Here is a 16,910-nt window from a genome sequence, read left to right as displayed (position 1 = left end):
ATGTAGATATTCCATAAAAAATCAGCCGTTTCCAGCTACAATAGTCATTTACAACATTAACAATGTATATACTGTATTTCTGATCAATTTGATGTTATTTTAATGGACAACAAAAAAAATATATTTAAAAACAGAACATTTTTAAGTGACCCCAAACTTTTGAACGATAGTGTATACACATACACTGAAGTGTCTATACCAAATTTGTTTTTCAAAAATGTTATATGCCTATATGACATTTTACAGTGAAAAGACTGAGTTAAAGTGTAATTCTGTTACATTGGAATTGTAAGTATGCATGTCTGTCAAAGCTATACACTGAGTATGCAAAATACTAAGAACACTTGCTCTTTCCATGACATAGACTGACCAGGTGAATCCAGGTGAAAGCTACAGTATGATACCTTATTGATGTCGCTTGTTGAATCCACTTCAATCGGTGTAGATAAAGAGGAGACAGGTGAAAGAAGGATTTTTAAGCCTTGGGACAATTGAGACATGGATTGTGTATGTGTGCCATTCTGAGAATGAATGGGCAAGACACATTGAGGCTGTTCTGAGGGCAAAAGGGGGGTATCACTACTCCCTGTTTCACTACTAATATATTATCAAATTACTGATCTCAGATATAGTCAATAAATTAATGTTATTTCTAAGGCTACATATATTAATATGGGCCATCTTTGGAAGTTTACTTGGTAGCTTATCTGAGATATTCATAAAATTGACAGAGAAAAAAATAACAAAGCAAGAAAATAACTTTATTTGGCAATCAGGCACTTGTGAGTGTAATAGTGTGATGTGGGGCTGGAGCTCTCTCACCACTTCCAGACTTTTGGGTGGGAGGGTGGACAATGATTATGTCATGGCGGATGCAAGCAATGTTCCCAAGCTCCCTGGCAGGCGTCTTCCCAGTCTCTATTAGTAGTTCTCCCAGTCATCCTCTTGGGTAATGTGCGTGTTGGGATATTTAGTCCTGCAACAACAGTGACATCGTGTGGACACATTGGCACAGCACACAGACTCTTCACCTGCGCAATATCCATGACGACAGCGCTGTTACGTCGTTTACGCGCGGACACGACATTTTGTTGCTAGCTAGTTGGGAAAGCAGCTAGTACATATTTTCGTGCAGCTAAACCATCAACATGTCTTTATATTGATTAATGTAGCTATATTATACATCATATAATTGAAATAGCAGCTAAACGACGTGCAACAGATAACACTGAGCCTTCGAACGTGGGTGAGTGAGCGAATGAACTTCCTATCTACGATACTGTTAGCTTCTGATTTCATGCTTTATAAAATCAGTTAGCTAATTAACTGTCATCTGTCTTCCTTTCAAATTGAATGAGTATGATCGAAAAACCTTAGTTGAACTTTCCCAGTGTGGCATGGTACATCCAGCAACCTAGCCAAATAAATGTCATCTTCTATTTGAGCAACGAGACGAGATTATGGAAGGATGACCTCGCGAGATCCCTTCTAGCCTAATTTTACAGCAGCAGCATTTCCTCCCCCAGAATGTTAGTGGACACAATGGTCCGGTTTATGCCTGAGCTGATCTGATCTGATCATCATTGTAACTGATCATCTGAATGGATGCCTCCCACAGAAAAATGGAATTACTTCCTGTGCTGGATCCAGAGGATAAACCACGAGCAGGACTGTGGTAAATAAACGTACAGTTCAACAAATTAAGGATGAAGTTATACTAGACTTTCAAGTCTGCTATTCATGACATGGTGCTCCTGTCTTTGTCCCCAGGTATGCTATGATACCCAGAGGAGGTGGTCCGGGAGTTAGTGTGGGCCACACCTGTATATACATCCCCTCTGAGGATGATGGCATGGGGAAAGTCCTGATCATAGGAGGAGCCAACCCTAATGGCAGCTTTTCAGAATCCCACGTCATAAACCTGGGTAAAGACAAAATGTCACATCAACACAATATTATGCCTGGCACCTGTCTCTTTATTGTGTTTCACATCATTTCAATGTTTTATTTCATGTCAATGAGTCAACTCATTATCTTACCAATAACGTCAATCTGTTCCCATATATTCTTCGACTGACAGTTCCGTGTTTGTCCCTCTCACCCTATCAGACAGTCACGAGTGGGACATTCCTGAATGGGAGGGTCTGGAGGCACGGTATGAACACTGCAGCTTTGTCCCTGAGAGCTGTCCACAGAGCCTGTGGGTGTTCGCTGGGGCACAGCAGAGTGGCAACCGCAACTGTGTCCAGAACCTACAACTCACAGGCATGGAGATTTGTATCGAGATTTATATAGAATGTGTTGCGTGGATTATTGTAGAGCGTAGTATCATAGAACAGTTAATGAATATAGTTAAGCAAATTTGATTTGATTTGAATATGTTAAGTAGCTGTGTTTGCAGAGTAACAATCACCTTCATATCATGTCTGGCTCTGAGCAATGTCCCATACCTTTTAGTCTTCTGAGGTTTTGTGTTGCTATGTTCCCAGGCGGTGGGTTGTGGAAGGGTGTAGAGGTGAAAGGGACGCCCCCCTGTCCCAGGACGTATCACACCAACTCAGCCAGCGTCGGGGACCGACTGTTTGTCTTCTCTGGAGGGGACTCGGGGGCCACACCTGTCTCGGACCCCAACGTTCACGTCTTCGACACAGGTTGAATGCGCATGAATCAGTCTGCCAATCCAACACATACAACGCATTCACACAGCAGTTACAGAGGAACCAGCCCAAATGTGTATCAAAAGCTCAGCAGTTAGAGGCAGCAAGCTTGTTGGCCAAATTCAGCCTTTAAAGTTAAATTTCAGAAAGTACCAACTGAATTTCGAGTTAGGAGGAGATACTTAGTGTTTTCCTCTGTCTCCGTTTTTAGTTTCCTGCACCTGGTCTCAGCCAGACACACAGGGCAGACATCCCCCTGCAAGACACGGCCACGTGGTGACAGCGGTAGGACCCAAAATCTATATCCACGGAGGCATGGCAGGAGAGAAGTTCTACAGCGACATCTACTCTCTAGACACCAGTAAGTATTCAAGTCAGTCATACACATGAAGAACTTGATCCTGCTTTAGGTGTATTTTATTGTTTCCTCTGTTGAAATAAAGGACACAATAGAATAGAATGGAATGGCCTCCAGTCGAAGCTCGCATCATCTTCAAGACCCTGGCGCTTGCATAAGGAGCAGCAAAGTGGATTACCCCCGTCTTACCTTCAGGCTATGCTCAAACCCTACATACCAACCCGAGCACTTTGTTCCTCCACCTCTAGTCTCTTGGCCCTCCCACCCCTACGGGCGGGCACCTCCCGCTTAGCCCGGTCAAAGCTCTTCTCTGTCCTGGCACCCCAATAGAGTACCACAGTATGAGTCATAATATCCATAAAACCTAACGGTCAGACAGGGAAATGGTTCTAATCAATTTTCCTCCATTCATTTTTCCCATAGGTGATTTTAGAAACACAGACGTTTTGATAACTGTGTTAATCTCTCTAGGACAGGGTGACTTTTTTTATCATATTTGCCTGTATTTACCCCCTAAAAAATGAAATGCTAAATGACTGCTAATGTGGCTATCATAAAGAACTACAAATGCCATGATGATCTGGGGGAGACTGGTGAATCAATGCAAAGGTTAGAATCTCTGGAATCACTATCTAATGTTAGCTAAATGTAGTAATGAATATAATGGCTACATTTCTTTAAATTGGCCATTCTGTGAACTGTTTAAAACTGCAAGTTTTAAATTGACACAATACCTGTTAGCAAAGGTGTCAGCTAGAGATGACGTGCAGGAGCTTGCAGGGATTTGTAGTTTTGCATGAAGTCTACTTTGATGCTAATTAGCATTTTTGAATCAGAATAAATAGAGCTGAATATATTGATAAAAGTCAGCTCGAGATTTACATGGTTAGCAAACTGTCACCAGGGTAAGCCTTCACAAGAAACAGCCCTTATTTGATGTTTTTCTAAAATCCCCTATGGGAAAAATGAATGGTGGAAAAACGATTGGAACCATTTCCCTGTTTGACCACTAGGTTTTATGGGTGTTATGACACCTCCACTATGGGGCTCTATGGTGGATCAAACTTCCCCCTAAAGTCAGGAAAGCGAAGTCCCTGCCCATCTTCCGAAAACGTCTGAAACCCTACCTCTTTGAAGAGTATCTTAAATAACTTTCCCGACGCCCCTCTCCCTACAAAAAAGGCACTTGTGTTTTCCTACTATCACCAATGTTGCTGATAAATAGTGTGTTGAGGGAAAATGTACTTGATACGATTGTGATGTTGTCTCACCTAGCTATCTTAAGATGAATGCACTAATTGGAAGTTTGCTAAATGACTCAAATGTAGTTCCAGTGAAATCTCTCACTCTGTTCCTGTTAACTATTTGGTGCTACACTTTTATCTAGGCAGTATGAAGTGGGAGAAGGTCCAAGCCAAAGGAGACATCCCCCCGGGGGTGGCTGCCCACTCGGCTGTGGCCCTCGGAAAGAACATCTACATCTTTGGAGGGATGACCCCAGAAGGGGCCAGCAATGCAATGTACAGATTTCAGTGTGGTGAGGCCAAAGATATCTACTTTGGAATGTTTAATGAATGTGGCATTTATTCTGGATCCCCATTAGCTGCTGTCAAGGTCTGGCAAAATGAAGGCCGTTATACCATTTTAAAAACATTACAATGCATTCAAAACAGATTTCACAACACACTAAGTGCGTGCCCTCAGGCCCGTACTCCACTACCACATATATACAACACAAAATCCACGTGTACGTGTGTGTTTAGTGCGTATGTTATCATGTGTGTGTGTACATGTGCTGCCTCTATGTTTATGTTGCTTCACAGTCCCCGCTGTTCCATAAGGTGTAGTTTTGTCTGTTTTCTTTCAATCTGATTATACTGCTTGCATCAGTTACCTGATGTGGAATATAGTTCCATGTAGTCAAGCCTCTATGTAGTACTGTGCGCCTCCCACAGTCTGTTCTGGACAAGTAGTGATGAAGTCAATCTCTCCTCCACTTTGAGCCAAGAGAGATTGACGTGCATATTATTAATATTTGCTCTCTGTACATCCTAGGGCCAGACGTGCTACCCTGTTCTGAGCCAATGGCAATTTCCTAAGTCCCTCTTTGTGGCACCTGACCACACGACTGAACAGTAGTCCAGGTGCGACAAAACTATGGCCTGTAGGACCTGCCTTGTTGATAGTGCTGTTAAGGCAGAGCAGCACTTTATTATGGACAGACTTCTCCCAATCTTAGTTACTGTTGTATTAATATATTTTGACCATGACAATCAACTTGCTCAATTTCCACATGATTTATTACAAGATTTAGTTGAGGTCTAGGGCTTAGTGAATGATTTGTCCCAAATACAATGCTTTTAGTTTTTTAACTATTTAGGATGAATTTATTCCTTGCCACACATTCTGAAATGAACTGCAGCTCTTTGTTAAGTGTTGCAGTCATTTCAGTCGCTGTAATAGCTGACGTGTATAGTGTTGGGTCATCCATATACATAGACACACTGGCTTTACTTAATACCAGTGGCATGTCATTAGTAAAGATTGAAAAAAGTAAGGGCCCTAGACAGCTGCCCTGGGGAATTCCTGATTCTACCTGGATTATGTTGGAGAGGCTACCATTAACCCCTCTAGGGTATGTGGGAGCGTCCCGCCTGGCCAAAATCCAGTGAGATTGCAGAGCGCCAAATTCAAATACAGAAATACTCATTATAAAAATTCAGAAAAGATACAACTATTTTACATAGGTTTAAAGATTAACTTCTTGTGAATCCAACCACGGTGTCAGATTTTAAAAATGCTTTACGGCGAAAGCATACCTTACAATTATTTGAGTACATAGCCCAGCAGACAAATCATTACAAACATTCAAACAGTAACAAACAGTAAGCAGTAGAAGAGTTACACAAGTTAGAAATAGAGATAAAATTAATCACTTACCTTTGATGATCTTCATATGGTTGCACTCAGATGATATTCATTTATTCAATAAATGTTCCTTTTGTTCGATAAAGTCTCTCTTTATATCCGAAAACCTCTGTTTTGTTTGCGTGTTTTCTTCAGTAATCCACAGGCTCAAACGCAGTCACAACAGGCAGACAGAAAAATCCAACATGTATCCGTAAAGTTCATAGAAACATGTCAAACGATGTTTATATTCACTCCTCAGGTTGTTTTTAGCCTAAATAATCGATAATATTTCAACTGGACAATAACGTCTTCAATATAAAAGGTAAATAAGAAAGGCACTCTTTCGGTCATGCGCATGAAAAAGCTCTGTGACACGGCAGGGTCCACTCATTCAGACTGCTTTTACTCCCTCATTTTTCAGAATACAAGCCTGAAACAATTTCTTAAGACTATTGACATCTAGTGGAAGGCATAGGAACTGCAATTTGAGTCCTATGTCAATGGATACTGTAATGGCATTGAATAGAAAACTACATCAAACAAACAAATCCTACTTACTGAATGGATTTTTCTCAGGTTTTCACTGCCAAATTAGTTCTGTTATACTCACAGACATTAATTTAACAGTTTTGGAAACCTTCAAGTGTTTTCTATCCAAATCTAATAATTATATGCATATCCTATCTTCTGGGCCTGAGTAGAAGGCAGTTTAATTTGGGCACGCTTTTCATCCAAAATTCCAAATGCTGCCCCCTACCCTAGAGAAGTTAAAGAACACCCTTTGTGTTCTGTTAGATAGGTAACTCTTTATCCACAATGTAGCAGGGGGTGTAAAGCCATGACACATACATTTTTCCAGCAGCAGAATATGATCGATAATGTCAAAAGCCCCACTGAAGTCTTAACAAAACAGCCCCCACAATCTTTATCATCAATTTCTCTCAGCCAATCGTGTAAGTGCTGTGGTTGAATGTTGAATTTGTTTACTGTATAATTGCATTGTATCTGGTCAAACACAATTTTTTCCAAAACTTTACTAAGTGTTGGTAACAGGCTGATTGGTCAGCCATTTGAGCCACTGAAGGGGCCTTTTTATTCCAAGGTATTGGAATGACTTTTGCCTACCTCCAGACCTGAGAGCACACACTTTCTAGTAGGCTTAAATTGAAGATATGGCAAATAGGAGTGGCAATATTGGCTGCAATTTTCCATCCAAGTTCTCTGTATATTGTGTCATGTTTCTCTATGTTCAGATGTAATAATTGCCACTGTTGTATCTATCCTGGAGAGAATATTTACTGACAGCCATACTGTTTTGGGATACTAATGTTCCTTGAGGATTTTGCTTCTCTTCTCATCCTGTGCAGACAAACAGCGCTGGACCCTGTTGAGGTTTGAAGGGAACATGCCACCCAACAGACTGGACCACTCCATGTGTGTCCTACCCTGGAGAGTAAGGCCTGAGCACACTAGTGGAGAGAGAGACCAGGCCCAGAGCTCCTCAGCGTCAGGGACCGTACAGCTGGCATTTGTGTTTGGAGGGATGGACACTCAGGGGGTCATACACAGTGACTGTGTTGTAACTGTCTTAACGTGACCTTGATAGCTACTGCTCTGGGAAATACTGTGTGCATGTGCCTGGATGTTTAACTATTGGTCAATAATTGTTGCAGTTCATTTTAGCACCACTTTTCAATTAAATCCAACCAGTGTCAAGCTGATCATGGATCAGATGTTGGTTCAGTGCCAGTAGAGCTTAATTTACACCCCACATACAGAACAAGTAGCTATGCAAAAATGGTGTTGCATGGCAGATGCACACAGGATTCTCCAACCCTGTTCCTGGAGAGCAACAGTCCTAATAATTCGCTGGATAAACTGCACTTGGTTAAGTGTGGTTGGAGTGAAAATCTACAGGAAGGTATCTCTCCAGGAAGAGGGTTGGAGAGCCCTGCCATAGAGCGCTTAACATGTAGTCAACTGTGTGGGATGTTAAACTACATTAGCTGATCCCTCCTGAAGTCATATCCAATTAGTTGGTCGAGAGGGAAAATCAGCAAATTGACTGCAAAATGGATAGCATGGGCAGTGCCATTGAGGCAGTCACGGATGATATTATGGTGCAGACCCAATTTATACCACAGTTACATATGAATTTTAAACATGGAATAGTTTGGAAAATGAGTCGATGTTGTGGTCAGAGGCAATAGGACGTCTACCCTAATGTACCTTGAGGATTGCACACAGCCAACGTCCGTTGTGGTGTCTCATTAACATATGATTACACAGGTGTGAATTGATGCAGAATAATATCAGAGACAAAATCAAAGACATTTGTATCAAACATTTATTTCAATGTCTTTACAGTAGAAAGTACTTTCTACAATGACCAGATTCAATAAATAACTTGTTAACATTGCTTGTGAACATGTTACCCATTCACCCAGAAACCTCAGTCTAGCACTCACCCCACTAAACCCTCCCCCTAGAGAACTCCTTTTCAAACTGCCTGAGAACAGCAGCAGCGAGCCTCGAACAGGCCGACTAGTATACCTCCGCCACTCAGCGAAGAGAACGTCCCTCACGTTGAAACAATATTTCACAAGTCTTTCCAGCAGATTCATGGTTGCGTTTTTTGCAGCCCCTTTCCTTAACATTTTATGTCCAATATGTACATCTGTGCCACTCCAGACAGCCTTACAACTCATCCTTGTCACCCTGATCTGCCTCTCCCTCTTCTTCTCCTCCCTCAGGCGGGGGTCCACCTGCACTTCCGTAAAGCTTGCTGACGATCGGCTGCACCACCTCTTCCAGCTCCTTCTTCTTTGCCTGGAAGTCCTCCAGCTCAGCCTCTTGGTGAGACTCCATCCACTCAATCTTCTCCTCTACGGCTTTCTCTATGGTTTCCTTGTCCTCGGCTGACAGCTTACCACCCAGCTTCTCCTTGTCGCCGATCTGGTTCTTGAGCGAGTAGGCATAGCTTTCAAGCTCGTTGCGGGCATCAATGCGCTCCTTCAACTTCTTGTCCTCGTCGGCGAAGCGCTCAGCATCGTTGACCATGCGCTCAATGTCCTCGGGAGTCAGACGGTTCTGGTCATTGGTGATGGTGATCTTGTTCTTGTTGCCTGTTCCCTTGTCCTCAGCTGTGACACGCAGGATGCCGTTGACATCAATCTCGAAGGTGACCTCGATCTGGGGCACACCACGAGGTGCGGGGGGGATGCCAGTCAGGTCGAAGGTTCCCAGCAGGTGGTTGTCTTTGGTCAGGGGGCGCTCACCTGGATGAAGGAGAGAAGCAGAATTTTAAACAGATCCAATCTTGCCATTCTTTACCGTGTAAAACACCATTTATGGATGTAGCAACAAGGGGCAGCGATTAATCAAAGGAACATACCCTCGTAAACTTTGATGGTGACAGTGGGCTGGTTGTCAGAGGCGGTAGAGAAGATCTGGGACTTCTTGGTTGGCACCACAGTGTTTCTGGGGATCAGCTTGGTCATGACTCCTCCCACAGTCTCAATACCCAGGGTCAGGGGGCACACATCCAGAAGAACCAGGTCACCTGATGGGACAAGACAGGAAACCATTAGTTGTGATCAAAATGTAACTTCTGTGATACTAGACATAATGGGAACAGCACTGATGTTCTATGACTTGTAGGTATCCATTGTATGGTTTAAAATCTAACCAACATTTCCTTATGTATAAATAATGAAATATGAAGATACCTCAGGGTATAGCCTTAACTTCACATAGTGCATGGCGTAAGCACATGGACCAAGACCCACCTGTGTCCTCCTCTCCAGACAGCACTCCAGCCTGCACGGCAGCTCCATAGGCCACAGCCTCGTCAGGGTTGATGCCCCTAGAGGGCTCCTTGCCATTGAAGAATTCCTTCACCAGCTGCTGGACCTTGGGGATACGGGTAGAGCCACCCACCAAGACAATCTCGTCAATGTCGGTCTTCTTCAAGTCAGAGTCCTCCATCACCTTCTGCACGGGCTTCATGGTGGAACGGAACAGGTCCTGATAGACAATACAAATGGCAAATTAAAAGATATTCCATGAATGCGTTTTCAATTTGAATTGGATGTTCCAAGATCAATGGGCCAGCAGTGTCACTGTTTTATGGTCATTAGAACCAACTTACCATGTTGAGCTCCTCAAACTTGGCACGGGTCAGGATCTCTGAGAAGTCCTCTCCGTCGAAGAAGGACTCAATCTCAATGCGAGCCTGGTGCTGGGCAGACAGGCCTCTCTTGGCCTTCTCCACCTCACGACGCAGCTTCTGCACAGCACGGTTATCCTTGCGCACATCCTTACCGGTCTTCTTCTTGTACAGCTTGATGAAGTGCTCCATGACACGCTGGTCAAAGTCCTCTCCTCCCAAGTGGGTGTCGCCGTTGGTGGCGACTACCTCAAACACACCGTTGTCGATGGTCAGGAGGGAAACATCAAAGGTGCCGCCGCCCAGGTCGAACACCAGGATGTTCTTCTCACCGTCCTTCTTGTCCAGGCCGTAGGCAATGGCAGCTGCAGTTCTGGAACAGAGGGGGGAAACAGATGTAACCAGCATGGTCTTGGCATATATTTGCAGTGATTTAAATAAATATTGGGTCAGTCATTCTAATGTTGATTCAGTTTCTGCATTGTGAAGACCAACACACTTACGGTTCGTTGATGATCCTCATGACATTCAGGCCGGCGATGACTCCAGCATCCTTGGTGGCCTGACGCTGGGCGTCATTGAAGTAGGCGGGGACAGTGACCACAGCGTGTGTCACTTTCTTTCCCAGGTAAGCCTCGGCGGTTTCCTTCATCTTGGTGAGAACCATGGCAGAGATCTCCTCTGGAGCGAAGGTCTTGAGCTGACCTCCACCGATGTCCACCTGAATATGGGGCTTGCTCTTCTTCTCAATAACCTAGAAGATTTAAGTAGTCACCATTAAGCATTTCTCCTAAAAACAATTTGAGCTACTTCAGGATAGTTACATGCTGAATAAATAGTATATTATTTGCATAGTGAGTGCTTCAGGAGATTAGGGCAGGGGGTGCGTTTGTTAGGGCTCACCTTGAAGGGGAAGTACTTGATGTCATGCTGTACAGCAGAATCAGTCCAGGCACGGCCAATCAGTCTCTTGGCATCAAAAACTGTGTTCTCGGGGTTGGAGGTGAGCTGGTTCTTGGCGGCGTCACCGATTAAACGCTCCCCCTCTGCGGTGAAGGCCACGTAGGATGGAGTGATGCGGTTTCCCTGGTCGTTGGCAATGATCTCAACACGGCCATTCTTGAACACACCAACACTGGAAAAGGAGAAGCATCCAAATGAGAACCATGGAAAGTATCAACTACATCACATGATACGCTAGAGTCCTTTAGCCAAATGATTGGGGGTATGAGACCTAAGATTACATTGCTATTCATTACAAAATGCTTACCAGGAATAAGTGGTCCCCAAGTCGATGCCAACCACGGTTCCCACACTTTCCCGCTTGTCTTCATCATCGGCAAAAACACTGCTGGCGACCAGCAGAACCACGCACAAAAGCCTCATCTCTATTGTGTCTGTTCACCCAACTCTGAAGTACTGTCAAAAAGAGAAAGTGAAGACACTATAAATGTTGTTGCCTGGTTCACGGTGTAGGCCTTTCATCCTTGTACATCAAACGGAACGAGTTAATGTGGCCCTCTGATGCAGACATGACGGTGCATACTGGTGTGTGTAGACTCCTAGGCCAGACCGAGGGTAGCCCACATGCTAACAAACTTAGAGCTAATGGGTGGCGCACAAGACTACCGGTAATAAATGTGCCCAAATGAAGCCAACATTACATTTGGTAATTAAAACATTTGGCGATGTTTTTTGTTTAAAAAAAAAAAAATTAAAAAACGATATCTAGTGGTTGGCTAGCTAACATCACCATATAATAAGGATTTAAACTAGAGCTAGTGGTTAGTTAGCTGCTGATGCTGCTTGACCAATTGGAGACACCGGTTTCAAAAGGCGTGCAAGCTAGCGAGATAACTTAGCTACCAAACTGGCTGACCTTTTCCAAGCATGATGGCTAACGTTAACTAGCTGACGAAAGACAGACAACAATTTAAAAGGGTAGCTAAACTGTTAAGCAATCTCCATGTTTAGATATTAGTTAAATGTTCCATTTAATTTCTGGATAACCTGCTGGTCAGCTAGCTAACTTCAGTTAAACAGGAAACTAACCCCCACAAAACAGCTCCCTCTGACATTTATGTAAAATTGAATCTTTATTTTGAGCTAACTTGCGTTTAATTCACATACCTTTGTAAATAATTCGATGGAGTCTTCCTTTGGGGTTTATCTCAACGGAAGTTATTTGCTTCACAGCCTGTGTTCTTCAGAAACCCTTACGATTGTGAGTCTGTAAAATAATGTTTAATGAACGGGGCTCTCCGTATATAAGCCGTCACTTCTTCCCCATCGTGGAGGCTTCCCATTGGCCAGACAGCAGTTCGTTGGAACGCGTTCATTGGCAGCACCAGACATGCTGGCCGCTGCTGATTTGCACACGTTTGGTCAAGTGAACGTCATGATTCATGCTTTACTGTACGACGCTGATAGGTTAGGTGTCAATGTGTCAAGTCCCAATTACGTGAAGTGCCGGTGTCATACAAAGAAATGTAGTTGGTACATTGAATTGACAGTCATTTGGGGGTCATTTTCCAATTTCAGTACCACTGTAATCTAAATTGTACTACATTACAGTAAACCCACGCCTAATACTTGTGCAAGGGAAGTAGTGAACTAAAACCAGTGCCATATAGTGAATTGTATAACATGATGATGGTAGGCAAAAGCCAAATGATCTGTCTGTATCTGTGTGTATAAAAAAAAGGTAATCAAAGTTTGTTGTGACATCAGGTAAATTGTACATAAGGATCTGTGCTATCTGGAATCCTTGGGACGTTAGGGTCAGGCAGGGGTGAAAGTAGATTGAATTTATTTCCTGTATAGAATCTCATAAAAGACCACGCCCTCCCCCCATTCCCGTTAACTAGAATAGTGTAAATAAGGGGTCGGAAATAGGTTTTTGTCTTGGGCCAATTATTTTCTCAACGTTCGGTAACCGTAGGGGTTAGGATGTGGGGTGGTTGTGACGTCCCAAGGATCCCAATTAGCACGGACCCTGTTCTAAAAGATTTGTCTTCCTTTTCTACCGCATTAACCAATCAGCTGACTGTTTGCAGAGGAGGGGGAATCGCCGATAGCGGCGTTCCATTAGATAGCACAGCCACAAACTCAGAATTGGCCAAACCGTAAAAATGAATGAAACATTTTGTCAAATTGTATTTACGGTGAGGCATAAGGTAGTGTGGTAAGTTGAGTTAAGAATAGAGTTAGGTTTAAAATCACATTTTAAGCAGATAAATTGTAGGAATAGGCTAAGTTTATGACTTTGTGGCTGTGGTAACTAGTGACGACCCTGATATCGTCAATTTGTTGTGCTCACCGCTTGTGTAAACAACCGTTACAATCTGTTTAACAGTAGCTGCCTATCTTCCGTTAAATTGCAACGAAACCGTTTATCAGATGACATACAGTTTACGTTATCTTTGTCAGCATACGACGGCACAGCTAGCCAGCTCACCAAGGATTTCTAGGCTAGTTTGGTGTACTTTTGTTAACCGTAGACCTGTATCATATCCTTTTTTTATGATCGTGGTAGCGCTACGTTCATCCACGAGCGCCTTTGTATGTCAAGTGAGTAAGGGGCTTTGGTCAACTGATGTCCACTCGTGATTCTGCGAGGGTTCGATCACTGGGAAAAGGATACAACTTGTATCAACAAGGTATTCTAAAAGTAAAGTGTCAGCCTATTTCTGATGTCAATGTCATTGTTAGTAACTAAACGAGCTAACATTACACAACAGTGTACATTGCCCTCTTTCTAGACGTCCTATCTAAACTGTTTGTTAAGAAAATGTTTGAGAAGTTTTGTAGTGTTAAATCCCGGGGGTATCGTATCATGCCTCAAACCATACAGTAGCAGTCAAAAGTTTGAATAATAGTCAAGACATCAAAACTATGAAATAACACATATGGAATCATGTAACCAAAAAAGTGTTCAACAAATCCAAATATATTTGATATTTGAGATCCTTCAAAGTAGCCACCCTTTGCCTTGACAGCTTAAAACGTATATATGTATTTCACCTTTATTTAACCAGGTAGGCCAGTTGAGAACAAGTTCTCATTTACAACCACGACCTGGCCAGGATAAAGCAAAGCAGTGCGACACAAACAACAAAACAGAGTTACACATGGAATAAACAAACATACAGTCAATAACACAGTAGTAAAAAAAGTCTATATACAGTGTGTGCAAATGAGGTAAGATAGGGGATGTAAGGCAATACATAGGCCATAGTGGCAAAATAATTACAATTGAGCAATTAAACACTGGAGTGATAGATGTGCAGAAGATACATGTGCAAGTAGTGATACTGGGGTGCAAAGGAGCAAAAATAAATAACAGTATTGGGATGAGGTAGTTGGGCTATTTACATATGGGCTATGTACAGGTGCAGTGATCTGTGAGCAGCTCTGACAGCTGGTGCTTAAAGTTAGTGAGGGAGTTAAGGCAGCCAAAGTAGGAATAGGCTTTGGGGGTGACCAGTGAAATATACCTGCTGGAGCGCGTGCTACGGGTGGGTGCTGCTATAGTGACCAGTGAGCTGAGATAAGACGGGGCTTTACCTAGCAAAGACTTTTAGATGACAGCTTTGCACACTCTTGGCACAATCTGGAATGCATTTCAATTAACAGGTGTGCCTTGTTAATTTGTGGAATTTATTTCCTTCTTAATGCGTTTGAGCCAATCAGTTGTGTTGTGACAAGGTAGGGGTGGTATACAGAAGATAGCTCTATTTGGTAAAAGACCAAGTCCATATTATGGCAAGAACAGCTCAAATAATACAAGAGAAACTACAGTCCATCATTACTTTAAGACATGAATATCAGTCAATACGGAACATTTCAAGAGCTTTAAATTTTTCTTCAAGTGCAGTTGCACAAACCATCAAGCGCTATGATGAAACTGGCTCTCATGAGGACCGCCACAGGAAAGGAAGTCCCAGAGTTACCTCTGCTGCAGAGGATAAGGTCATTAGAGTTAACTGGACCTCAGATTGCAGCCCAAATAAATGCTTCACAGAATTCAAATAACAGACACATCTCAACATTAACTGTTCAGGGGAGACTGAGTGGATCAGGCCAAATTGCTGCAAAGAAACCACTACTAAAGGACACCAATAAGAAGAAGAGACTTGCTGGGGCCAACACACCTCCAGGCTGTATAAGGGCTATTTGACCAAGAAGGAGAGTGATGGAGTGCTGCATTAGATGACATGGCCTCCACAATCACAATCACCCGACCTCAAACCAATTGAGATGGTTTGGGATGAGTTGGACTGCAGAGTGAATGAAAAGCAGCCAACAAATGCTCAGCATATTTGGGAACTCCTTCAAGGCTGTTGGAAAATCATTCCAGGTGACAACCTCATGAAGTGAGATAATGTCAAGAGTGTGCATCAGCAAAGCATCCCCACACTGTTTTTTTTTAACCTTTGTTTAACATTTGTTTGGATTACTACATGGTTCCATATGTGTTATTTCATAGTTTTGATGTCTTCACTATTATTCTACAATGTAGATTAATAGTAAAGGTAAAGAAAAACCCTTGAATGAGTAGGTGTGCCCAAACCTTTGACTGCTATCATTATGAATGTGTTTACCTGTAACCAGTAAAAACTTGTCTTTCATGTCCTCGCCTCATTCCCACTGTGTCAGCTGACAGAAGGCCTGACCGAGAATCCTCTATTCTGCAAGCTCCTGGTAACGCTGTCACAGCATGTGGACCGCCTCAGCCTTACTGTTACACTGAAGAGAGAGCTGGAGAAGGTATTACACACAAACAACTTATCATCTTCATGTGCTCAAAACTTTGCTCTCTCAAGCCTGATTGTAAGAATGAACCGATTACTATAAAGTACATGTCTCAGGACCGCATTTAAAGATTCTGGTGCATCCAAGAGGATTAATTTGTCCCTCTCATAATAATACAATTGTGGTTCTACTTTAAGCAATGACATTGTTGTTGTGTTATTACACTACTAGAGTTGTTGTTGCTATTTAAGACCACGTTATGGACTTGGACTACTCTGTGTGTGGGTGCGTGTTGTGTGAATCGCTTTAAATGACTGAGATTATGTTGTTTTAATCCAGGCTGAGAGGGACCTGCAGACAGAGGCTTAATGGGCTGTGTTCAGAGAGGCTGTACAGGCTACTGCAGGAGATGATCCAGGAGCACTGTGTCAGAAAGCATCACTCCACTGTGCCTCCAGAGGACGACACTGTACAATACAGAACAGTACTCATTGCTCATTGCTGAATGGACTCTACTACACATAACTCTAGACTGCTCGATTCTTGTTGTGTGTCTGGCAGAGCAACACACAGTAAGTACACTTAGTACCATAATCCCTCTTTAAGGTTACACCTATTAATGCACAAATAATGTCTATAGGCCTAGATACAAGTAGATCATTGGTGAAGTAGTTTAACCACCCAAGTGAATTTGATCTCCGAAAGGTTACTTTTTGTTTACATTGATCATCCAAAGTACTGTATAATGTTAGAATAAACCTAAATCTTGTTTCCCCCTGGCAGTTTTATGAGACTGTGGAGCAGTGTCTGGTGGTGGCCCAGTGTGTCAGGTAGTTGGACCCTAGTGACACCACCAGCCAGGACCAACCTCCTGTCCTAGGACTGAGTGTCCAACAGGTGCTGTAGCTGATGCCACAAGAGGAGGTAGGTACACTTTGTCCGTGAGGCTGATACATAAAGCATGAGTTATTTTTATAACCAATTCAAAAAAATATATTAAAATGGTATGTTATAGAAGGGTGCCGACACCTTTTGTGTGATTTCACATGTTTACCCCAAACAG

General features: G+C 42.9%; 3 protein-coding genes across 3 annotated transcripts in view; 2 read left to right on the top strand and 1 right to left on the bottom strand.

Annotated features, from left to right (window-relative positions):
• Positions 1-1,049: 1,049 nt before the first annotated feature.
• Positions 1,050-8,261, top strand: rabepk (Rab9 effector protein with kelch motifs). The gene is made up of 8 exons (XM_046318063.1): positions 1,050-1,246; positions 1,619-1,675; positions 1,771-1,925; positions 2,110-2,265; positions 2,490-2,651; positions 2,869-3,018; positions 4,403-4,552; positions 7,293-8,261. The coding sequence occupies exons 2-8, from the start codon at positions 1,623-1,625 to the stop codon at positions 7,520-7,522; spliced, it is 1,056 nt and encodes a 351-aa protein (XP_046174019.1). The 5' UTR covers positions 1,050-1,246; positions 1,619-1,622; the 3' UTR covers positions 7,523-8,261.
• LOC124007463 (endoplasmic reticulum chaperone BiP) lies at positions 8,255-12,380 on the bottom strand. Its single transcript, XM_046318061.1, has 8 exons — positions 12,224-12,380; positions 11,364-11,512; positions 10,997-11,228; positions 10,597-10,847; positions 10,076-10,466; positions 9,714-9,951; positions 9,320-9,487; positions 8,255-9,203 (listed from the first exon to the last, which is right to left on the bottom strand). The coding sequence occupies exons 2-8, from the start codon at positions 11,477-11,479 to the stop codon at positions 8,623-8,625; spliced, it is 1,977 nt and encodes a 658-aa protein (XP_046174017.1). The 5' UTR covers positions 11,480-11,512; positions 12,224-12,380; the 3' UTR covers positions 8,255-8,622.
• A 1,021-nt stretch (positions 12,381-13,401) lies between these two features.
• The window catches only part of LOC124007461 (golgin subfamily A member 2-like), a 35,643-nt gene continuing 32,134 nt past the window's right edge, over positions 13,402-16,910 (top strand). The window contains exons 1-4 of the mRNA XM_046318045.1: positions 13,402-13,752; positions 15,752-15,862; positions 16,187-16,419; positions 16,631-16,771. The gene's annotated coding sequence lies outside the window, so the exon portion shown is untranslated. The remainder of the gene's footprint in view (positions 13,753-15,751; positions 15,863-16,186; positions 16,420-16,630; positions 16,772-16,910) is intronic.

The sequence above is a fragment of the Oncorhynchus gorbuscha genome, linkage group LG20 (assembly GCF_021184085.1).
Source record: "Oncorhynchus gorbuscha isolate QuinsamMale2020 ecotype Even-year linkage group LG20, OgorEven_v1.0, whole genome shotgun sequence".
NCBI lineage: Eukaryota > Metazoa > Chordata > Actinopteri > Salmoniformes > Salmonidae > Oncorhynchus > Oncorhynchus gorbuscha.
This window is presented reverse-complemented; position numbering and strand designations above follow the sequence as displayed.